General features: G+C 50.9%; 1 protein-coding gene across 1 annotated transcript in view; it reads left to right on the top strand.

The window, feature by feature from the left end:
* LOC143692469 (uncharacterized) overlaps positions 1–25,013 on the top strand; it is a 279,232-nt gene that overhangs the window by 5,952 nt on the left and 248,267 nt on the right. The window contains exon 2 of the mRNA XM_077172701.1: positions 616–1,950. Coding sequence (XP_077028816.1) covers positions 616–1,950 — 1,335 coding nt within the window. The remainder of the gene's footprint in view (positions 1–615; positions 1,951–25,013) is intronic.

The following is a 25,013-nucleotide window of genomic DNA, read 5'->3' on the forward strand; positions in this document are numbered from 1 at the left end:
AAAATTCCATCCTCCCATTGTGGGATGCTCCGCCCAGGGGCAGGATCCAAGCATTCCTACCTGGATATAAGCTGAGCCTTGCAACACCAGGAGCAGCTTGCCTACTGGATTCCCAGAGGACAAGAGCTCCAGAACCACCACTGGACCTTCAGAGGAAGACCAGACCCTTCTACAGGATCACTGCTTGGACAGAATCACGTTCATCCCTCCAACAGGACTGCAGCCACCATTTAATGGGACTGCTGCCACCACCCTGACCAGCTGGGTGTCGGGTTATATCATGACTCTGTCAGTTTAGGGCAGTGTTTCTGTATCATTGCCTTGATCTTCTTTTCTTTTTAAATTGTAATTATTGCCTAGACCCTCCCCAGGTTTGCCTTGAAACCAGTACAAAATTCAGTGTGCGCATCCCTTTCTTTCCTCCCAAAACAGGATTTCACATCCCCAAACCTTTGCCAGATGGAGGAGGAGGCTGCAGGAAGAGGAAGGAGCCCCGGGAGACGCAGGCAGGTGAGGAGGAAGTCAGTGCCCCTTTCCCCCTCTCTCCTGCTCCATCTCCCAGCCCAGCACAGCCCCCGGCTCCAGGACAACCCTGCTGCCAACCCTGTCCTGCAGGGGATGCACTGGGGGGATCTCCTTCCCCTTCCCTCTGGCACGGAGGAAAATCCCATCCTCTCCTTGTCCTTCCTCCCCCTGGGAAGGAGCTGAGGATGGAGACCAGGGAGGACAAATCCCCAGGGCAGGACCTCATGGAAGAGGCCATTTTGCGTGATTCCGGGGCAGAGGAATCCAATGGGGAGGAAAATCCCCGGAGATCCCACAGGAGGAGGGGCTCAAAACCCAGCCCAGGGTGCTCTGAGGAGGAAAGACCCACCCGGAGCCAGGAAGGTGGACAGAGCTTCAGCCAGAGCTCAGAGCTGGTGGCCCATGAGCAGCTTCATGATGGGAAAAAGCCCCACAAGTGCTTGGAGTGTGGGAAGAGCTTCAGGCAGAGCAGCACCCTGATCAGCCACCAGATGGTCCACACTGGGGAATGGCCCTACGAGTGTGGGGAGTGTGGGAAGGGCTTCAGCTGCAGATCCACCCTCATCATCCACCAACGCATCCACACTGGGGAGAGGCCCTACGAGTGTCCCCAGTGTCAGAAGAGGTTTCAGACCAGCTCCAGTCTCCTCCAGCACCAGCAGATTCACACCGATGAGAGGCCCTTCCACTGCCCTGACTGTGGGAAGGGCTTCAAGCTCAACTCCACCCTCATCACCCACCAGCGCATCCACGCTGGGGAGAGGGAGAGGCCCTACGAGTGTCCCCAGTGTCAGAAGAGGTTTTACACCAACTCCGATCTCCTCCTGCATGAGTGGATTCACATGGATGAGAGGCCCTTCCGCTGCCCTGACTGTGGGATGGGCTTCAAGTGCAACTCCCACCTCATCAGGCACCAGCGGATCCACACCTGGGAGAAGCCCTACAAGTGTGGGGAATGTGGGATGCACTTCAGCCAGAACTCTAATCTGATCTCCCACCAGAAGACCCACACATGGGAACGACCCTATGAATGTGGAGAATGTGGGAAGAGCTTTAGGCAGAAATCTCTCTTGATCTGCCACCAGAGGATCCACACTGGGGAAAGGCCATACAACTGCGGGGAATGTGGGATGACCTTTAGTAGGAAGACCCAAATGATCATCCACCAAATGATCCACACAGGGGAGCAGCCGTACAAGTGCCGCGAGTGTGGGAAGAGGTTTCACACCAGCTCTCAGCTCCTCATGCACCTGCGCATTCACTCAGAGGAGAGGCCCTTCCACTGCCCCGACTGCGGGAAGGGCTTCAAGCACAACTCCACCCTCGTCACCCACCAGCGCATCCACACTGGGGAGAGGCCCTACGAGTGTCCCCAGTGTGGGAAGAGCTTCACCAGCAGCTCTCACTTGAGCAGACACCAACGGAGGCACCAGTAAAAGAAGCCCTGCACACGCCTCAGCTGCAGGAAGAGCTTCATGCTTTATCCCCCATTGGAGACCCCACGCTGGGAAGAGCCCTGGTGATCCATGTTCCCTGTGATCCATGCTGGGAAGACACCTGTCCCTTTTCCTGCCCCTGCCAATGACCTGATGTGGGATTGGAAAACATGAGGGTCTGGCCATGGCCCTGTCATTACATTCACTCCCACCTCAGTTCATTGCCAGGGGCAGGAAAGGGAGTCTCTCTCTCTGTCCCTGAGGAAAAGGGTGTCCTTTCCAGACAGGAGGAAATACATTGCCAGGAAGAACTAGTTGTTGATGTTGTAGTTTTCTCTGTAAATAGTTTTACTTATCCCTTCTGTTATCAATATTGTTTTTGTTCCTGTTTGTTCTTTATCTCATTGCTGTTCCCAATAAATTGTTCTTATCCCAGCCTGGGATCTTTGCCTTTTGTGCTTTCCATGGCAGGCGGGAGGGCAGCGCAGGCAGCGCGGTTTTAGCGGGAGCAGGAAATTGGGGAATCCCATTGCTGAAGCCCGGCCCGTGGAAACCGAGCATCCCAGCTGGTGCCAGCCCTGGTGGCCATGGCAACCACCCCTGGCATGGGGTCTCCATGGAGCTGCCAAGGGACTGACCATAGCAACCGGGGGCTGGTGATGGTTGCCATGGAAACTGACCATAGCAACAGTGGACTGGTGATGGTTGCCTGCTAAGGATCAGATTTGTCACAGACCCTCAGAAGGGTTCCATGGGGACATTCCAAGAATCTCCAGGCTGTTCCAGAGCTGGAATGTCACAGGCAGGGGCTCCATGGAGACCTCCCAGGGCTTTCTGGGATGGTAAAGTGCCCTGTGGTCAGAGGCAGTCCCAGCCATTCCATGGTGACATCCCAGGAGTCCCCAGGCTGCCAAAGAGCCGGGATGTCCCAGACACTCACATGGGTTCCTGTGATGGGCACAGTTGGAGCTTCAGGCAACATTTATTAGAGGAGCTCCTGTTGGGTCACGAGGTGCAGAAACAATCCCCAATGCTCCCCACAGATCCCCAAATGTCACTGTTGAATCAGTGTTCCGTGCTTTCTTTCCAATGGAAAACAAGCATCCTTATCCTCCAGGTGTCCATGTCTGAAATTGGATTCCACCTCCAAAATTCTGTATATCCAAGGGTTGCTCCTAGGCACAATCTGCCGGTACCATCAAGCCTGGCTGCCCTTGGCCTCTGGTGGCTGCCCCTGCAACACTGGGGCTGGGTCCTTCCCTTCCCATGGAGATCACTGGGACACTGTGGGGACCTCATGGTACCAAGGGGATCATGGTGGCACCACTGGAGCCCATGGAACCAAGGGGCCATGGTGACACAGCGGGGCTTCATGGAACCCAGAGACCATTAGGGCTCTGTGGGGCCTGATGGAACCATGGAGACCATTGGGACCTTTCAGGGCCTGGTGTCACCAAGGGGGCATTATGACACCTCAGGGCCTCCTGGAAGCAAGGGACCATTGGGACACTGTGGGGCCCCATGGAAGTGAGGGAACATGGAACAGGTCTGGCTGGCTTGGCCTCCCAGGGGTCCCCTGAGCGGTCTGGCTGATATTGAGATGTCAAGGGTTCCCTCTCATCAGCTCCTGGAGCACAGGGGCTCTGTGCTTTCCTTACTATGGAAAAGAATCGTCCCTCTTTTCAGATGCCCATTGCCAAAATTGTTATTCTCTCTAAAAATTTTCCTATATGCAAGAGTTTCTCTCAGAAAAAAACCTGCCGCTTCTGGCTGGCCTTGTCCTCTGGTGGTCACCTCTCTTCTGCCTGGCAAACACTGGGGCTCTGTTCCTTCCTTCCTATGGAAAAGAACCAACCTTCATGTCCAGGGTCCATGGCCAAAATTAGAATTTGGCGTCCCAAATTCCATATTTCCAAAGATTGGTCCCAGACAACAGTAGCAAGGACAGACAGGTCAGGCTGGCCGTGTCCTCTGGTGATTTTCTTAGACTCTGAGCTGAATGCTTTCAGCTGAAAAAAACTTGGAAAGGGCCCAGAGATCTCCCAAGAAGCGTTTTTGAGGACTTGGGCACATATGCGCTATATATGGACAATGGAGCTCTGTGCTCTGTGCTGTTGTGAGGGTTTGGCATCATGGAAGTGATGTTCTATGAGAAGCTGCTGGCAGTTTCCTCCACGTCTGACAAAAATCCACTGAGTAATTATCTTTGAGAATTGACAATCTGTTAAACCAGTAAGGAAACTGAACACGCCTCTGTGAAGACACATGTTAAAGATGGGAAAGCCTGGGAGGGTCTCTTTCCCTTCTGGCTGGCACAGAGGTAACAAGGCCAGCCCAGCTCCCCATCTCAGCCAGGGTGGGCCATGTGGGTTCCCTGCTTGCTTTTTCTACTTCTCTTTGGCTCGGGATTGAAGGCACTTGAGATGACAGTACGTGTTCAGACTCAGGTGTTTATTGTTTCTTACCCATGTTACATTCTTAAGGCCGTGAGTTCTGCACTCTTTCATTAGCAGGGCACAAAATGGCGAACTATCTCTTGTTACAAGGTCTTTTAAGGCTAAACTATCCAATTAAGAAAAGATACCTAAATTATTTTCCCTTTTAACCCAATAATTGATCATTTGAAGCCTGCAATGCAGACTTTTATGTCCAATTACAAAATACCACCCAAACCCATGAAGAAGAAGGAAGAAGAAGGTGAAGAAGAAGGAAGAAGGTAAAGAAGAACAAGCTGTCTCCACCCTAAAACCTCCATCTGGCTTCATATTTATTATTATCTTCTAAAACCCCGAAGTCTTAAGATTTTTCTGTGATATTATACACTTCTAACCAACTACACACCCATAATCCCAATGCTATTGATCAATTTTGGAAGCCTTCTCCACAGCCTCAGGTCAAATGAAGTGTTCTCTTGCGGGTCTGTGCCTTTCAGCAGAGAAAGTTTAAATTTCTCAGCATCCAGGGTTCCAGCAAGGCCGGGCGGCTCCTGCCGTGGGGCCGGGCCCCTTCCCAGGGACCCCGCCAGGCCCCATCGGCTGCCGGGCAGGGCAGGGGAGGCCACGGGGCCGAGGCCGGGCCGGGCCATGGCTGCAGTTGGGAACATCTGGGCCCTGCTGAGCCCTGCCCCGCCACCAGCCTGGGCCCAGCCAGGATCCGCCGGGCCCCAGGAGCAGCCCCGGGCCGGGCCGGCTTGGCCAAGATTCTGCCACCCTTGGGCTTCACCTGCTGTGGGAATCCTTGAAATCAGAGGGTTTTGGGAAAGCTGCACAAGGCAGGCCCCACAGACAGCAGAACTGTGATTAGAGCTAAGCAGTAGCCATAAGATTGGTCAGCAGAAAAATTATGTAAGAAGTAGAATAATAAGGACAAATAGAACAATGGTCTGTGTATTAACGCTTGTCTAGAATAACTCCCTAAGCTACAGAAAAGTTTACCTAGCAAGATATTAGGAAGTTCTAAGCTTGATAATGGAGCTCTGTGCATTGTATCTTGAGGCTTACCAGCAGGTATTGTATTGGATATAAGCAAGTATTGTTTTAACCAAAGGTGCATGTGCTTATAGTGGTTGGATGGAACTACTGTCAATGTGCTTTTGCTTTATGTGATTGGTCAAAAAACTGATAAAGAAAGTTTTAACATTAAGTTCTTGGACTGCTTCCTGGGATGTGAGCTGATAGCATCTTCCCATTGTCATAACCATGTAATGAGACTGATGCTGGAAAATAAAATAGCTCAAGGCATGTTCCTAGCAGTCCCGTCCCATTCGTGATTTGTACATGGACCCCTGGCCAGCAACAGTGGCCAACCTGCATTCAGGCTGTGGCAGTGACTGCTGTACTCATAGAGGACAGCAAAAAATTGGGGGAAAATTGAAAATATATACCCCACACTCAGTTAGAAGTATCCTAAGCCAAAAAGGCTGAGAAATGGCTCACTTATTCCTGAGTGCTAAAGTACAAAGCCATCTAAATAGATAATAATTTAGAGCTAATTGTGAGTAACCAACTCAACCCTGCCCAGTTCTTGTATGGAGAACGAGATGAGGAACTAATATGTAATTGCCTAGAGGTTATAAACTATCAAACTAAAGTAAGAAAGGACCTAACAGATCAACCACTCCAAGGTGGAAATCGATTGTACATCGATGGATCTTCACAGGTAATAAAGGGGCACAGGGTATCGGGGTATGCTACAGTGCATGAAGGGTTGGTGGCCATAGAAAAGGGAAAGTTACCTTCCAACTGGGCAGCCCAAGGTGTGAGTTGTATGCCCTAAAAGGAGCTCTGGAAATATTGGTACAGAAAACGGGGAACAATATGTACAGGAATCAAAATGCACTTTTGGAGTAGTGCATACCTTTGGAAAAATTTGGGAAGAGAGTGGGCTTTTAAATTCAGAGGGAAAGTGACTGATTCACAAAAAATTTCTTTTAGAAGAGTTAGAAACCTTACAATTACCAGAGGAAGTAGTGGTGGTATATGTTGAAGGACATCAAAAAGTGGCACAAGGGAACAATTTAGCTGATTTAGAGGCTAAAAATGCAACTGAATCAGAGACAGAAAAACTAATAATAGTATTAATCCCCATGAGAGAAATGCAAAAAGTCCCTGTATTCAGTGGGACAGAAGAGGAAGAACTCCTTAAAATAGGAGCCAAGAAAGATAATGAAGGGAAGTGGAGATCAGCAGATGGGAGGCAAATGTTGAATAAACCCCTTGCCAAGAAAATGCTAGAAGGCATACATGGAACAACACATTAGGATACACAAGTACTAAGTGATCAATTTCTAAGGGATTTGGGATGCATAGGAATTTTTGGGATAGCTAAGCAGGTGACTGAACTGCTTGTGATATGTCAACAAGTGAATAAGATCATGACGAAAACACCCAGGGGAGGGCGAGAAATAACCTTACAGATTTTTAAAAACATCCAAGGAGACTTTACTGAGCTTCCCCAGGTACAACAGTGGAAGTTTTTGCCAGTGATAACAGATCATGTGACTCATTGGGTAGAGATGGTGCCCACTGTGAAAGCCAATGCCAATGTTGTGAGTAAAACACTTCTAGAATCAATCATACCCCAATATGGGATGACAAAAGGATTGATTCAGACCAGGGAACTCATTTCACATCGAAGATGTTGCAGAAAGTTGTTCAGGCCCTGGGAATAAAATGGGAATTACACACTCCATGGCATCCACAGAGTTCCCATTGGGTTGAGAGAATGAATCAAACTCTTAAAAGAGCTCTAGTTAGGCTAATGATTGGAACCCAAATGTCATGGATAAAATGTCTCCCTTGGGCCTTATTAAGAATTAGAACCCAACCCCGGTCAGATCTGGGGGTGTCACCCTATGAAATGATGTTTGGGTTTCCCTTCCTGACCTCACCCCAGAAGGCTGCCACCTATGAGGAAGGGGAAGCCAATGCCAAGAAATAAGTGATGTCTATAGCACAAACCTTAGAAGGGCTAAGACATAAAGGGGCAATTCCTCAAACTACCACCTTGGATTTCAGAATCCATAATATTAATCCTGGGGATTGGGTGATGATTAAGCCATGGAGAGATCAGCCTCTAACTCCTCAGTGGGAAGGTCCCTTTCAGGCACTGCTCAGCACCGAATCGGCCATGCGAGCTGCAGAGCGGGGATGGACTCATGGCAACAGAGTCAAAGGCCCAGGAGAAGAACCCAAAGAGTGGACTGTAACATCCAGGCTGTGTGAAACAAGATTGACTCTCAAGCAGAGACTGAGAGACAACCAGAAAAATACCAAGATGCCCAAAAAGTAGAGTCAAGCTTCCACCAACCAGCTCGAGAACTGTCTTGCTGTTTTCATGGGTGAGAATTACCAGCATTTGTTGAGGGGAAGTACACAAGGGACTGTAAAAGGCAATGGGACAGCTTCTTTAAGAAAATAAGACAAAGGAAGGAGGGCAAGACCAGGTTGGCCCCTCTGTTCGCTACCAAGAAGGCTCCATAGCCCTGCTGTGGGTAGCAACCCCGTGGGCATGGTAAGGTAGGGACAAAAGGCCATACCAGACCTCTGTAATTCCTCAGTTGTCTTTTAATTCAACAGGGACTGGAGGGCAGGACCGAGTTGGCCTCTGTGCTCACCCCTAAGATGCACCAACTATGGGTAGCAGCCACACAGGCATGGTAGATGGGAGTCAAAGCCACACTGGACCTCTGGGATGCCCTTTTGTCCATTCCAAATAATTGTGTCTAAGGAAAACCTGAGATTTTTTCTCCTGTTCCCACTGTCCTTGCCAACATCAACAGATGCTGGTATGACTCATTCAAGAGACAGGGAAATTTTTTCACTTAATTGTTCAAGCAGAATGACTTATAGAAAAAGAAAAAGGGGGCTTGTTATAGATGAGTGATTCTGTGGTTGAGTCTCACAATTAAGGGGTGAATATTAAATATATGTTAGGAGAAGTTTTGTAGATGTACAGTTATCCTTCCCCTCTCCCTTGCATTGCTATCACAGGATGGCCTCAGTAGTTGGGGCATTTGGGAGGGTTGGCTTGTTCCTATGGCAGCACCTGACCTCCAATCAAGGTGTGAGACAGTGATCTCCACCACTGGACAGAGAAGAAGGAGTCGATTGACAAGACTTTGGGAGGGGCTGGAGGTGTAAAAGACAGAACATCCATTTTGTAGATGAGCACACAATGACTGAATCCTTTGCTCCTGCTGCTGTATCCTTTTCTTTCTTCAGTCTTCTGTTTTATTTTGATATGGTCTTAATAAAGCATTTACATTTTTGAAAGTGAAAATCGTTTCTCACATGGGGTTCGATAATGTGGGGCAAGGTTGTCCACTCTGGGTCAGTTCTCAAGGTAAAACTTCACTGACATGGCCAGAACTCCTTAGGAGAGACCCTGGATCAATACCAAGCACAGAATGCTGCATTCAGCTCTTTTCTAAAGAGAACAGTAATAAAATACACTCTTTAAAATAGGATTACATTTTTCTTAGAAGCTCTTTGAAATATTTCTCCATAAAAGTAAAAGGAAATCTTCCTAATGAACTGCTCCAGAGCAGAGTGAAATCAAGGCAGAGCCATGGTTTGTCAGGACTTGCTTGATCCTAATGAGGCCTGTGGTGCATTTGGAGCTGAGCCCTGGAACCTCAGGGCCTAAAAGGGGATTGCACAAACCTTTCCAGGAGTCAAAGTCAGAAGAAAACCCCAAAGTGTCTCGAGGCATTAATAGGACCCACTGAGGTCCATCCCACACACAGGCTCCTCATGGACTACTGGAGGAGAGAATTGGAGGCCAGGATGGCAAAAGAACCTCTCAGAGATTCAGAGTGTAGAAAGGAGAATCCAAAGTACCTTAAAAATCTTGAGTATCTCAAGGCATTAATGAGCCCCACTGAGTGTCAGTACAAAGCTCTCCAGGGACTCATTAAAGCAGATAATTGGGGCCATAATTGCAAAAACCTCTAACAGAGTCTGTATCAAAAGAGAAACACCAAGTACCTTCAAATAACTGAAGTACCCTGAAGTATTAATGAGCCCCACTGAGTGTTGTTACTGACAAAGCCTCTCCAGGGACTAATTACAGCAGATAATTGGAGGCCATGATTGCACAAAGCTCTCAGAGACTCCAAGGCAAAAGCCAAACCCAAAGTCCTTTGAAAAACCTGCAGTCCCTGCAGGGAGCATGAAGGAGCCCCCAGGGCCATTGCTGAGCAAGGCTCCCCAGGGACTCCTTGCAGCAGATCCTTGAGGCCACTGGGATGTGGGCTAGGGGGGGATGCTGAGGGCAGCACAAGGGGCTGACAGTGCCCAGCCTGGCTGGGGCTGTGCCAGGAGGCCCCAGGGCCTCAGGACAAGGTGTCTCCTCCCAGCCCTTGGTGGCACAGACCCTGCTGTGCCCCAGGGCACCAAGACTTGGCTTCTCTTTGTCCCCACCTGTCATCACTGCCTGCAGTTCTCTGCTCTGCCTGGGGCCTGGGGACACTTGCTCAGTCGTGTTCCTCTCTGGGACCCATTAAAAGTCCAAGAAACTTTGGAGTTGGATTCTGCCTTGGAGTTCTGGAGAGGTTTCTTCAGCTCCCTCTCAGGGACTGATGTTCAGGGCCTGAGCACAAAGGCCCAGAGGCTGATTAAAGTCCTTGTGCTGTGTCTGTGCTGCTGAGCTGGGCTGGGCTCCTGGCACAGAGGCAGCTCCTGCTCACCAAGAAGAGCTTCAAAAGCACATTTCTCTCGATCAGCAGCTCTTGTGCCAGCCCAGCAGGGCTGGGGCACTGCCTGCAGCCAGCCCGGGCACAGCCCAGAGGCACAGAGAGCTTCAATCAGTCAGGGCTGGGAAGGGGCTGAGAAGTGCCTGGGGCACAATCACTGCCAGCCCTTGGCACAGGAACCTCTGGCTGCAGGACAATGCAGCTGCAGCTCCTGGAGCCATCTCCTCAAGCTGGAACTTGCCAATGCCTGCAGAGCCTGTGAGTACATTCTCTGCTTGTCTCTTGTGCAGAGCAGCCAGGGGTGCCCAGGGGTGTCCTGCAGAGCAGGGTCCTGCAGCCCAGGGCGCTGTGCTGGGGCAGGGACTCTGCTGCCTGCCAGGGACAGCTCTCAGCCAGCCCTGGCAGCTGCTCCCAGCACTGGGGGACAAGATCTGGCTGGGAGGAGACAGCTGGTGAGGCTTGGGAGTGTTCTCCTTGTGTGGGGAGGATGCTGCATTGTTCAGGACTGCTCTCAGCATGACATTTAACTGCAGAATTTAGATGATACAGGGAGTACAGCAAGGCAGGGGCTGTATAAAAGTGGATATCCTGCGTTTTTAATCAACTGCTCTGGGTTGGAAATTGCACATAGATCTTCATCTCTCAGTTCAGCCTGTGAAAAATAAAAAAAAAAAGTATTTCTTTGATCTGATTAAACAAGGCAGTGACAGAAATCAAAACAGGGCTCCTCACATGCAGCATCAGTGTCGCTTTGCCAGCCTCCTCAGGGTTGCTCTGACGTTGCCATCAGAGCCTGCGGAGCCAGAGCTGCCCCTGGGCAGTGCCTGAGCTGGGAGGGCTCTGCAGGGCAGAGCTGAGCCCCCAGGGCTGGGCTGGGCTCTGGCAGCACTGGCAGGGCCCAGCCCTGGGCACAGGGAAGCAGCTGCTGGCAGGGACAGCTCCAGGCAGCAGAGCCCTGGGCAGGCAGTGGGGGGAAAGTGCCCCCAGGCTGTGCTGGGATATTTCAAGTCCTCTCCAAACCCAACTATTCCATGATTACTTTTTTTACAGATCCCCATGCCAAGGCTCTGTAAATGTCCAACAGCAGCTGCATCAGGCACTTCCTCCTGCTGGCATTGGCAGACACGCGGCAGCTGCAGCTCCTGCACTTCTGCCTCTTGCTGGGCATCTCCCTGGCTGCCCTCCTGGGCAACGGCCTCATCATCAGCACCGTAGCCTGCGGCCACCACCTGCACACGCCCATGTTCTTCTTCCTGCTCAACCTGGCCCTCGCTGACCTGGGCTCCATCTGCACCACTGTCCCCAAAGCCATGCACAATTCCCTCTGGGACACCAGCAACATCTCCTACACTGCATGTGCTGCCCAAGTATTTTTATTTGATTTCTGCACAGCAACAGAGTTTTATCTGCTGACCATCATGTGCCATGACTGCTACGTGTCCATCTGCAAACCCCTGCACTACGGGACCCTCCTGGGCAGCAGAGCTTGTACCCACATGGCAGCAGCTGCCTGGGCCAGTGCCTTTCTCACTGCTCTACTGCTCACAGCCAATACATTTTCCCTGCCCCTGTGCCATGGCAATGCCCTGGGCCAGTTCTTCTGTGAAATCCCACAGATCCTCAAGCTCTCCTGCTCCCAGTCTTACCTCAGGGAATTCGGGCTCATTGCTGCTTGTGTGTGTTTAGATTTTGTTTGTTTTTTGTTCATTGTTTTCTCCTATGTGCAGATCTTCAGAGCCGTGCTGAGGATTCCCTCTGAGCAGGGACGGCACAAAGCCTTTTCCACCTGCCTCCCTCACCTGGCTGTGGTCTGTCTGTTCATCAGCACTGCAGTGTTTGCCTACCTGAAGCCTCCCTCCATGTCCTCCCCATCCCTCGATCTGGCCCTGTCAGTTCTGTACTCGGTGGTACCTGCAGTCCTGAACCCCCTCATCTACAGCCTGAGGAACCAGGAGCTCAAGGCTGCAGTGAGGAGACTGATGAATGGATGTTTTCAGAAACATTAAACTGCTGGCCAATTTCTGCAAATCACTGGTAATAAAAATCATCTTTTATACTTCTTGTTCTTTTGATTCTTTTTCATTTGTAATACTTTTAAAATATAGTGCAAAAAGAAATGTCATTCCTTGTGACATTTCTCTTTTTGATTCTCTCCACGTTCCCTGTGGCCACAGATTGTGTCAATGCGGGGCTACGCTCTTGGTGGCTTTAAAGGAACTAAAGGATCTCCCAGCAGAGTTTTCTGCAGAGATGCCCTTTTGTTGCCTTCTGTGGAGCTGCAGCAGCAATGTCTGTGTGCAGAGCTGGGGCAGACCAGTGCTGGCCCAGCAGCTGTGCCCAGCAGCAGCAGCAGCAGCACTTGGTGTTGCCAGTGCTGCTGCCGTGGCCCTGCCCCGCTGCCCTGGTGGCCCTGGTGTTGCTGCAGGGCCTGAGTGCTCTCGGGGCCGGGCACAGCCCTGGGGGTGGCAGTGCCGGGGCTGCAGCAGGGACAGGCCATGGGCACTGCTGGGGCAGCGCTGACGCCTCAGGCCAGGCCCTGGGGGCTGCAGGCTCCTTGCCCAGGCTCTCTCAAGAACACGGCCAGGCCAATGCTCAGCACAGAAACCCCCGTCAGCAGCCCCAGGCTGGCCGTGGGCAGGCTGGGGGCAAACAGCATGGCTGGGGCTCTGCAAGGGCCCTGGGGCAGACGGGAAGGAGCAGCAGAGCAGGGGCTGATCCATGCCCAGTGCGCTGCACAGCCCAGGCCAGCGTCCCAGAGCGTCCTCATGCAGCTGCCAACAACATCCCCCCTCTGCAGCCCTGGCCTCTCCCCCAGCTCACACAGGTGCCCCATCCTTGCAGGCACAGACACGGCAGCACTGCCTCAGCAGCCCCTGTTTGCATTGCACACAGCAGGGCCAGCACCCCCCTGCTGTTGCTGTGGGGACATGAACCTGAGGGAGCACAAATGCCATCAGCGCCTGGGGCCAGCAAGGCCTGGGGGACACCAGGGAAATCCCTCAGCTTTGTCCTGGCCTCTGCACTCAGCCAGAAAGTTTGTTCCCATCAGCTGGGAGTTTCCTGTGCCACTGCAGACGCTGTTGCTCAGAGCCAGGGCTGCCTGGCAGCCATCCCCAAATTGCCCTGACCATTTCCTTGGCTGCACCTTTGCTTTCTTTACTCTTCTCTTGAACAAATTTCTTCCAATTGCCCTCCTGTGTTCCCTCCCCTGCAACAGCCCATCCCTGTTTGTCCTTTCCTCTCTGGCCCCACTCCCCATTGCAGTTCCTGACTTGGCACCATGGGAACGTCCCTTGGGCAGCAGGATCATCCTACAAGTGCTGCAGGAATTGTCTGCAGGCTCCTGCAGTGCCTGGTGCTGCTCCCTTGCCAGAGGTACCCCAGGCCAGGGGGGCACATCTGGGTTGCTGTGTCTGGCTCTGGGGCTCCCTGTTCTGGGCAATGAGGAGGAGCTGCAGAGGCTCTGCAGGACTGACAGGATGGGCTTTGGGGCTGGCAGGAGAAGCTGAGGGACCTGGGCTGCTGGAGCTGCTGAAGAGGAGGCCCAGGGCTCATCTTGCACCGGCTCCAAGCGTGGTTTCAGAGAATCCCAGAATCAGCAAGATTGGAAAAGACCTTGGAGATCATCAAGTCCAACCTGTGCCCTGACACTGCCTTGTGTCCCCTGAACCTCCACTTCTCCAGGATAAACAACCCCAGCTCCCTCAGCCTCTCCTCACGGGACTTGTGCTCCAGACCCCTCCCCAGCCTTGTTGCCCTTCTCTGGACACACTCCAGCCCCTCCATGTCCTTCCTAAATTGGTGGGCCCAGATCTGGATGCAGCACTCGAGGTGCTGCCCAAGCAGTGCCCAGCACAGGGGAAGAATCCCTGCCCTGCTCCTGCTGGCCACACCATTCCTGATCCAGGCCAGGAGCCATTGTCCTTCTTGCCCACCTGGGCACACTGCTGCCCCATTTCCAGCCTGCTGTCCATCAGTCCCTGCAGGTCCCTTTCTGCCTAGCTGCTCTCCAGCCACTCTGTCCCCAGCCTGTAGAGCTGCAGGGGTTGTTGTGGCCAAAGTGCAGGACCTGGCACTGGGACTTGTTCAACCTCACCTTGTTGGATTTGGGCCCTGGACCCAGCCTGTGCAGGCCCCTGTGCAGAGCCCTCCTACCCTCCAGCAGATCAATACTCCCAGCCAAATTAGAGTCACCATGGGTTCATGAGGCCCCAGAGTGTCACAATGGTCTCCATGATTCCATGAGCCCTCCCAGTGTCACAAAGTCCCTTGGATCCTTGGGCCCTGCAGTGTCACAATGCCACCGTGGTCGCAAAGGCCCCACAGTGTCACAATGGATCCTTGGTCCCCTCAGGCCCTGCAGTGTCACAATGGATCCTTGGTTCCATGAGGTCTGGCAGTGCTGCAATGCTCTCCTTGGTTCCACAGTGTCACAATGGCCTCTTGGTCCCAAGGGCCACCACGGTGTCAAACATGTTTCCTTCATTCCAGGAGTCCCTGAGGAGCAGCCCTGGCCCCTTGGTTCCATGGGGCCCTGCAGTGTCACAATGGCCCCATTGTGACACCAGGTCCTGCTCTGTCACAATGCTCTGCATGGTTCCACAAGGCCCTGCAGTGTCACAGTGGCCTCTTGGTTCCAGCAGGACCCAGACTGTCATCATGGACTCCTTGCTTCCATTCAGCCCCACAGTGTCACAGTGGCCCCTTGGCTCTGTGCTTCCATGTTGTACACAGTGTCACCATGGTCCTCTTAGTGCACCAGGCCCATTGCTGAGTGTCACAATGGCCCCTTGCTTCCCCAGGCCCTGCAGTGTCACAATCATCAGAGAATCAACCAGGCTGGAAAAGACCTTGGAGAGCATCAAGTCCAACCTGGCACCCAACACCACCTTGTCACCCAGACCATGGCACTGAGTGCCACATCCAATCTTTCCTTAAACACTTCCAGGGACAGTGACACACTTACCTCTCTGGGCAGCCAGTTTCTGTGACCTAACACTGTGCTGCCCAAACATTACTGTGCACAGCGGAAGAATCACTCCTGCTGGGCACACTGTTCCTTATCCTTTTGAATCCCACGGGTTGGATGAGGGAAATGGTGGAGAGGGAGTGGGGAGAAAAAAATATCAATTGTCAACCAATGAAGGGTCTTGATGTTCATATCTATTCAGACTGCATTAGAAGGTACTGGGTCTTAATATCAATTGGACCAATATCAATTGGTCAGTATCAATTCGTGATACCAAACTATGGACAGGAAAAGAAAACAGGACAACTCAGTTCTCTCTGCTATTTTTTCAGTATAACAGAATCACTTTATATATACTTCCGAAATGTGTCTAATTCACCGCAGTAGAATTGAAAATTTAGATTATTCCTATGGGCTTTTCTTTTTTAAGTGTTTTGAACAAATGTTTATGAGCCTTTTTACCTTAGTGCCTGAACTAAAGAGCTCCAAAAAGAAGAGGCCTCTGGAGCAGTGAAATTCATCAGCAACCTCCAAGTGGCTGAGGATCCATGCCCATGAGAGCAGCAATGAACAGAAATGGGCACAGCTTTGTGGCTGCTGTCCCAGCTTTGGCATGGGCCCTGGGCCTGGAGCAGGAGCAACTCTTGAGGGCCCCAAGGCCGGGGCTCTGGTGCTGCCCTGGGCAGATGGGATGGCAGCAGGGGCTGCAGAGCTCTCAGCACCTCAGGCCGAGGGCAGCAGGGCAGCCAGGGAGCCTCCTTTGGCCTTGGCCAAGCACCTTCCCCCATGGCTGGGGCTGAGTCCTGTGGCAGCTGCAGCTGCTGCTGTGCCCTTGGCAGGGGCTGAGGCCGTGGGGCCAGTGCCCAGAGCAGCCTGGGCTGAGCAGAGCTGTGGGGCCAGAGCCGGCTGGGCTGGGCTGGGCTCAGAGAGGCCCTTGGTGCTGCCCAGAGCTCAGGGCAGCTGGCAGAGCTTGCAGGGAGCTGGGCTGGGCTACGAGAGCCTGGCCCAGAAACCATCAGTGTCCATCTCAGCCTGGCTGAGCATGCAGGGGCAGGACTCAGGCCAGGCCTTGTGGGGCAGGGCCAGCGCCTGTGCAAGGCATTGCAAACAGGCAAGTGGCCCAGAGAGGAGGCTGCTCTGTGCCCTTGGTGGCACGGACAGAGCAGGGAGGGGGCCCAGGACATTTGTCAGCGCCAGCCTCCGTGCCCATGCGTTGGCCGCCCTGGCTGCTGAGCCCAGCTTTGGCCTGGGCTGAGTTTGGCTGTGGCCCAGCTCCATCCTCCTGCGGGGCTCAGGGCCTGTTCCCGGCCATGGCCAGCCCTGGCTGCCTCTCTGCTGGCCCAGAGGCCGGCAGAGCCCGGGGCAGGGCTGTCTGTGCAGCCCCACAGGTGCCACGGGCTCTGCAGGAGCTGGCAGAGGCTGCCCAGCAGGGAGGCCATGGGGCACAGAGCCCCAAGGCTGCTGTGGGCACCACGGCACAGGGGCCCTTCCCAGCCGCAGTGCTCCTGGCCTGGGCTGGGCCTGCACAGGGGCTGGGCCACCATGGCTGGGCCAGCACAGGGCCACAAAGGGGCCACACAGCCGCTCACGGGGCTGACAGCAAGGCCAGGCACACACAAGCAATTGCTGAGCATGGCCTGCGCTGGCCAGGCCTGACTGGGCCAAAGGCAGAGCTCAGCTGCCCTTGGGGGCTGCAGCAACACTCCAGAGCCCAAAGAGCCTCCATGGCTGGGCTGGAGACCAAGGCTGCAGCAGGGAAATGCAGGGCTGCTGCGGGATGGGGAGGCCATTGAATTCCAGCACACACCTCAGCTCTCTGATGGTCTCGGCACCATGCTGGGCCCTGTTTCACACTGGAGCAGAGCAGATGTTGATGGGACAGGAGCCCTGTGGGTCTCTCAGGGACCTGCAGTTTGCAAGGTGCTCTGCTCTCTCTCAGGTGCTCTCAGAGAGATCCAATCCCAGCTGGGCACCTCAGGGCACAAGTGGCACTGCCTGTTCATGGGCACACAACTCATGTCTGCCTGGAAATGGGCACAGGTTTTAATTCCTGTTAGTTTCATAATATACAAGCAAATCTTTATTATCTGGGTCATTTGAGTACTTTTAAGAAATGGCAACGTTTTCCCACCAGGAACAGGAATTTCCTGGATCTACTGGATCCTTCTACTGATGGCAAGGGAAGAAATACAGATCTTCCCCTCTACTTTTGCCACTGACATTCAGTCTAATATTTCATGACCCCACTTCCTTGAGGTGTTTCCAGCTCTCCTATTTAAATGGCCATGTCTAAGGACATCTCTTCACTGGACCAGCTGCATCTATGTCCTTCCTGCTGCTCTCAGATTTCCTCCTCCAGATGCTCTCTGGTCATTTGAGCGCCTCTCAGCTGACTGGTTTCATGCTTGGAACTTCAGGGAGTGGCCAAATCTTTCAAGTTAAAAAAAATATGAATTGAGTATCTCCCTGTGGTTATACCTATCACAGAATTTCCATTTCTTATGTTTTTGCTTAAAAACTATTCCTGTTCAGAAAGCCATGGGGGATGGTGGACATGTCAGATGCTGCTGGGACATCCCAGAGAGCTGAGGGAAGAGCTGTGATGGTTATTAAACTGTTCAAATGTTCAACTTGTGTTTGTTGGCAAGAAACCTTTCTGTGCCTCTGAGTGTCACCAGGCCCTGAGCCCAAAGGACACAAACCTGATGAGTTGTGGTTCCCACTGCAGGGGCTGCACTTGGACCTTGGCTCTGCACAGGAGAGCTCTTCATCCCCTTTCTCTCTTTTCCTCCCTCTGGGCATGGAGGGAGCTCCTGACTTCAGTGTGTGACTCGTGTGTGCAAAGAGCAAATCTGGGCAGAATCGGGGCAGGGAGGGTTTGGGGGGACCTTGGGATCTGTGCTGGGCACAGAAGGTGTTTTCCATTGCTCTGAGACTGTCTGCTGTGCAAAGTGGATTTAATATCCAGCAGAGGAATGACTTTGGCATTGGATGGAGCTGTGCCTTCTCTTGGCTTTGTTGGCTGACAAGAAATGAACATCCCTCTGTGTCTCGGGCAGCTCCTTCTCCAAGGAAAGCAGGTGGGAGTTGGAGCCAAGGAGCTGAAAGCTGCAGGTGCAGCCTGGGCTGGAGGGAGCTGAGATTTGCACAAGGCTGCTCTGAGTGCCAGGGCTTGGATGGGGGAAAAGGTGGGGTGGGGGTAGGGACAGAGTCTGATTGATTGTCAGCCATGAAGGGTCTTGATTTGCATATCCATTCAAAATGCATGAGGAGGTACCTGGATTCAGTGTCAATTGGAGGTCGCACATGTCAATGAATTAACAGGAAAACAAAACTAAACAGGACCTAAAAAATGTTTTCTCACTGTCTTTTTAAATATCATATATTCACTTTGAATACACTACTGAGTTCTACTTAACCACAAAGGATTTGAAAATTAAAATCAAATGATTCCCAGAGGCTTGGCTTGTTCAGGTGTTCTGAATGTTCATGAGCCCTGGGACACTGAATTCCTGCACTGAAGAGCTGAAGGCTGAACAAGCCTCTGGAGCAGTGAAATTCAGCAGCAGCCTCCAAGTTGCTGAGGATGTCAGCAGCCCCCAGTGAGGCCATCCCTGCCCAGAGACCGTGGGGGAATGGGCAGACAAGGAGAGTGTCCCTGGGGCTGGGGCAGCACAACTCAGAGGCACCAGCGGCTCCAGCTGGGCAATGGAGTGTGGAATGTGGCTGGGAAAGCCCTGCCTGGGCTGGGCCAAGCAGGACACACAAGCCCTGACTCCCATCCCTAAAATAATTCTCTCAAGGAGACATTTAAAAGGAATTACAATTGTTTGTGTCCTCTGAGTTAGGTGCACTGGATAAATACCAGTACAAGAGATTCTAGGAGCTCAAAGCAACCAAACAGCCTTCCCTGGGAAGTTCAGAAAATCAGAGAAACTTTGGCAAAAGATTTATTATGACATTGTAGTGGTTTTGGTTTGTCAATTTAAGATTTTTCTATTATTGAGATTTCTTAACTAATGGATTGATGAATATGGGGGGTTTTAGCATCAGTAATTATTTATCTATTTATTTTATTGTGAGATTGTAATATAAGAATAGTAAAGTAGGCCTAAGATTTTAAAAGGGTATATAGAAAATTTTATTTAAAATAAATTTATAAAGAAAAAATGTAGTAGGAATTAAATAATTTATTTAGAACACTTTTTTTCTTTACAACTTTTTCTTTTTACTGACAATGTAAAGAATGTAAACTTAAAATTTCTAGTTAGTTTACTATTTATAGAATTGTTTTTCTTTAGTTTACTTAGGGAGAGAAGTTTTTCTTGTTAAGGTTGTGGAGATATTTTACAAGAGGAAAAAATATACTTTTTTGTGGCTCTTAATTTTGCCATGGATAACACCTGTCTGGGAACTTTGTTCTTGTGAAGTTGTTTTTATTGCTACAAGCTTTTTCACAGCTTGCTGATGGGCCATGTTGACTTATGAGGTATTGTTTTAAAGATGACTTATTTAAAGGTATAAGTTTTTATTATTTACTTTTAAAATTATTTTTATGTCTGGGAATAGAGATCTTCTCTTGGAGATACTGGATTACTTTTTTTTTTCCCTGTTTAAGCATTTTATGAAATTAAAGTATTTTTAACATTTGTTTATTTTAGTATGGAGGTTTTTCTTTGATAATAATTTGAATTTTTAAAAATATTATTTTGTGTTATAAAGAAAAAGAGTTTTTTCTTTATAGTTTACAAGAGGATTTTAGTTTTAAGAGTAAAGTATTTTTTATTTTTTTTTTTTTTAGGATTTAATCTCTTCTTTACTTACTTTGATGGTTTTATATTGGTTTCTTACAAGCTTGTATTTTGTTTTTTTTTTCTTTTACTCATGGGAGGATTGAAGTATTGAAAGAGTAAACACCTGACCTGCTGGCAACGTGTGGTGGAAGTTGTGGTTGGGTTGTGTTAGGATTGGTTTTATGGTTGGTTTTAGGGTTTTTTGTGTTTTAGTTGTAGGGTTATTTTGTGTGGGTTGTAGATTGTAGGGGTTTTGGTTTTAGTTGTGTTGGGGGGAGGGGACTTGATGGTGAGATTTTAATAGCTGTGGCTGGCTTTGTTCTGGTTGGGGTTTTGTAGCCTCTTTTGTTTTCCTGTTTGGGAGTTGTTGGGGTTTGGTTTGGTCAGACTGGGGCTGATGCGGGGGTGGGGGGGAAGCCTGGGGAGGGGGGAAGGGGCTCAGCCCATGGCAGGGTTGCTTGGTTTGGTTTGGTTTGGTTTGGTTGAGATGGGGGCTGGGACCCGCTGCTTCTTTGTTGACTGGAAAGAAAGAGGAGGTTCCTGGGTTTTTTCATCTGTAACATTTGTGTTTCACAGAGGCGTGTTCAGTATCTTAGTGGTTTAACAGATTGTCAGTTACACAAAAAGTTTTGTATTACTTTTTAAAATTCTTCTCATGTCAAACTACGACAGATACCCAGTCAACAAAAAACACTTCTCAAAGCATTGACTAGGTCCATTCAACTTCACAAACTCTAAGCTTGTTCAATAGAATGTTAATCAAAATTTGCAGGAGCACAGAAACAGAAGAAGACACAGAAAGAGATAAAAGACAAAAAAGATACAGAGAAGCACAGACACACAGCTACCAACTCCTGGATTCCAGCAGTGTTCAGATGGAAATTCCAAGAGGATGCAGGGTCAAGATGTGTGCTTGCCTTGTGGTCAGCCTTCAATACCCCTTGGTCTCCCTGGGCTCTTCCCCCAGGTGGGGCTTGGGCTCATTTGGTCCCTCAGGAGCTGGGCTGGGGGCTGCAGAGGTGGCTGTGGAGCATTGCCTGTGCTGTTCCAGGGACTGGCAGCCACTGCTGGGCTGGGATAGAGGCTCTGGGGGGATTGGGGTTCCAGGGCAGGGCAGGGCTGGGCTTCCAGGGCAGGGCAGGGCTGGACCTTCCACTTCCTCCCCCACACACATGAAATGTTTCCAGCCAGCAATCTCCTCCAGTCTGTCACAACAGGGAATGTTGGAGGTTGAACCCCAATTCTGGCCATGGGCACCTGGCCGAGAAGGACAGTTCCTTTCCATAGGAAGGAAAGCCCAGAGCCTCAGTGTTTGGAAGGCAGGTGAGAGCCTCACCAGGCCAAGGCTATCCAGACTTGTCAGCAATGCCAGATTGTATCTGGGAGCAGTCTTTGGATATAGGGAATTTTGGAGGTGGAATCCCCATCTTGGTCATGGGTTCCTGGAGAAGCAGGACAGTTCTTTCCCATAGGAAGGAGAGCATGGAGTCTTCCCCAGTGTTTTGGGGACACATGAGAGGTGACCCTTGTGAAACCATTGCCAGCCAGTCTTGTTCTGGCAATATTCCTATTGGAACAATCCCTGGATATAAGGAAATTTGGAGGTGAAATCCCAATTCTGGTCATGGGTGCTGGGAGAAGAAGGACAGTTCTTTTCCATAGGAAGGAAAGTACAGAGCTGTTGTTGTTCTATTTCTAGAGTCACATACAGTTGTTATCAGATTTCTAAAGTCCCATACCTCCTTGGTGTGTTCTCACAGCTGCAGATCTTCACAGCACAGGCTCCTTTTTTCTGCATGTTGCTCTTTCTTAGTTCAGGGCTCCTTCAAGGCCCTCCCTAACTGGCTAACCCACCCCTTTTATCCCAGTTAACTTCATTAGCCATAGCTGCGGCCCAATGAAGGACATCGCAGCTGCAGCCCATCAAGGACAACCAGGACCTACCGGGGCAAAGCCTCTATACAGATATTCAAGTACAATACTTCTATTTTGCTAGGACTCAAAGGCAACCTCTACTATACAGAGCCCCAGTGTTTCAGCAGCAGATGAGAAGAGACCCTCAACATGCCAAGGTCAGCTGGACCAGTCAGGTGGCCCCTGGGGGGCCAAACAAGCCAGACCTGTTCAGTGTTCCATTGGTTTTTTGGGACCCCATAGTGTCACAATGATGCCTTGGATCCATGAGGCCCCACAGTGCCCTAATGGTGACTTGTTTCCATGGGGTCCCAGAGTGTCACAATGGCCCCTAGGTTCCAGAAGGCCCTGCAGTGTTACAATGGTCCCAACAATTCCATGGGGCCTTGCAGTGTCACAATGGACCTTTGGTTCCATGCAGCCCTACGGTGTCACAAAGGCCACTTGGTTTCACGAGGCCCCACAGTATCACAATTGTCCTCTTGGTTCTGCGGGGGCAGCCAGTGTCTCAGTTGTCTCACTGGTTCCATGAGGTCTCCACAGTGTCACAATGGCCCCTTGGTCTCTCAGGGCCCCACAGTGTCACAGAGGTCCCTTGGTTCCATGGGCCCTGTGCTGCTGCATTCCCCCCTCCCCTTCTCAGCCCGCCCTGCCAGCTGAGAAATGCTCCTTGGGGCTCGGCCTTGGCCAACAGCCCCTGGGCTCAGCTCCTCTGCAGCTCATCACAAACACTGTGTTGCCGTTATGGCCTAGCGACCTGGTTTGGGAGGTCCGGCACGGTGACCCAAGGCCCAGGGTCACTCGGTCCAATGCTACATACACCAATGTGGTGGACAGCAAAATGGCGTTTATTGAGGGGTCTCAGGGGTATTTATGGTTTGGGCAGTCTGTGTCACTTCCCTCTGCTCATGTCCGGCCGGGTGTGGCTGGGTACAGAGCAAAGGTCAGACTGCAGGGTGAGGGGGAGCTTCTTATCTACCCGTACAGCCCGAGATCTTCCGCACGCAAGTCCCTAGCTCTCCACATTTCCCCCCCCCTCATGATTAGTAAAAATCTTATAAAGTTATAAAATGTAAAGGTTACAAAATTTCATGGGTTAGTAGAATTAGCGTAAAATCGTAAGTGTGTTAGTAAGTGGCACGCCTTAGAGTAATTGTCGGCGCTCGAGAAACAAAATGTTAGCCGTTTCCAAACGCCTTTTAACAAATAGCACCAGTTTGTTTAACATGCAAGGCCCAAAGATTAGGGTTAGTAAGATTATAGTGACTGGGCCTATGAGGGTAGAAATCAGGGTGGTGAGCCATGGAGACCGGTTGAACCACAACTCGAACCAGCCCTGTTGAGCTTCTCTATCTGCTTTCCTTAGGTTTAGCTGATTTCTCAGTTCGGCCATGGAGTCTCTGACGACTCCGGTGTGGTCTGCATAAAAGCAGCATTCCTCTTTCAAGGCAGCACACAGGCCCCCTTGCTGCATGAATAAGAGGTCCAGTCCTCTCCTGTTTTGGAGGACAACCTCTGAGAGTGAGGAAAGGGATTTTTCCAGGGAAGAGATGGATTTCTCGATCCTTTGCAAGTCCTCGTCGACTGTCATCTGCAGTTGTGCCAGTCCCTGATGTTGTGTTGCAAGGGACGAGATGCCTGTGGCAGCACCGGTAGCTCCTAAACCGAGGAGCATTGCGATGGTGATGCCTGTTATCACCTCTCGTTTGTAGAGCCGGTTGGGTTCCTCGAGCAAGCGGTACACCTCCTCTTCCTGGAGATACAGGACTCTGGGGACAATTAGAACTTGGACACAAAAGTCAGTAGAATGATCAAATTTGTCAAGGAGTACACATGGGCTTACCCCGGATTTGTGGCAGACCCACATTCCCGATGCAGCTGGGATCACCCACTGGAACTTCCCTCCCTTAAGTTTGACGAATTCCTTGCAGACGTTGCCCATCTGCTTTGCCAAGGTTGCATTGCCAAAGCATTTGCCCTGGCCCGTAACCTGACTTAGGGTGATACCTCTCCGGGGGGTGTCCCATCTGCATTGGCGTGGATTGTTTGACTTAGAGAAGATGAATGGGAGATCGAAGGCCACACCTTCGTAAAAAGGGGGTTGTGCATCATAGCATAACCAGCATGATTCTGTGAAGTTCGGGTTGGATTGGTTTAACGATAAGAAGGTAGCATTTAGCACGCTTAAGAATGGACTGGAGAGGGTTGGTTTGGTTAAGGGATCGGATGGGGAGGCTAGTTTCGACCTTTGTGTTTCGCGGCTAGAACTACCGTTAGCTGCGATCTCTTCCCTGGGTCTACTTACTGCTAGAACCGGATTGGGTCCGACTGATTGGGATACTGAAGCTGGGAGTCTGGTAATTCGCACACTCACCCACTTTTCTGACCCTTGAAGGACTACTGTCCATGCTTTGCCCATGGCCCAGCTAGGCCACACTTAAAACATGCCATGACACTCGTTATTGCAGTGTGAACTGCTGCCTGAATGGGAGCTAGGTGTTTTTCCTTTGCAACGTGTCTGATCATGGCAGCTAGATTAGACCCTTGCGGCAGTGATCTTAAAATGTCTTTGGTGGCTGAGTTGCATTGCTGGCGTAGGCACTCTGCCAGCACAGGACCCTTTGCCTCTGAGGGTAATGTTGAGGAGTCCAAGGCAGCCTGTAAACGATCCACAAACTGAGTGAAGCTTTCACTCTCACTCTGCTTTATTGTGGACCAAGGCGACGGTTTGGCTATTACTTTGGAAGCAACACGGATGGCTTCTCGGGCAGCACGGGTTGTTGTCATAACCTCATGTGCCCGCAAGCCCTCAGCCTGTGCCTGAGGGGTGATCATTGTAGGGTCTGTGCCCATTAGCCTCTGTATGCTGGAGCCGTGCAGTGGATGGTCTGCCCCTGTTACCAGGGCCAGCTGCTTAATACAGTTATCCTCCCATTCCTGCTTAAAAACGATCATCCCTGCCCCATCAAAGATCATTCTGCAAGTCTGCTTAATATCAAAAGGTAACATGTCATCCCCTCCAAAAACGCTGTCAATGAGTGTGGAAACCATGGCAGAATTAATTCCCCTATCTGCAATTGCTTTAATAATTGCCTGCACGTCTTTCGGGTTTACCGGGGAATAGGTCCTTTGATTCCCGCCGGCTCCCCCCACCCGAACCGGGAACACCAGTTTTGCTGACG

The sequence above is a fragment of the Agelaius phoeniceus genome (assembly GCF_051311805.1).
Source record: "Agelaius phoeniceus isolate bAgePho1 chromosome W unlocalized genomic scaffold, bAgePho1.hap1 SUPER_W_unloc_1, whole genome shotgun sequence".
In the NCBI taxonomy this organism is placed as follows: Eukaryota; Metazoa; Chordata; class Aves; order Passeriformes; family Icteridae; genus Agelaius; species Agelaius phoeniceus.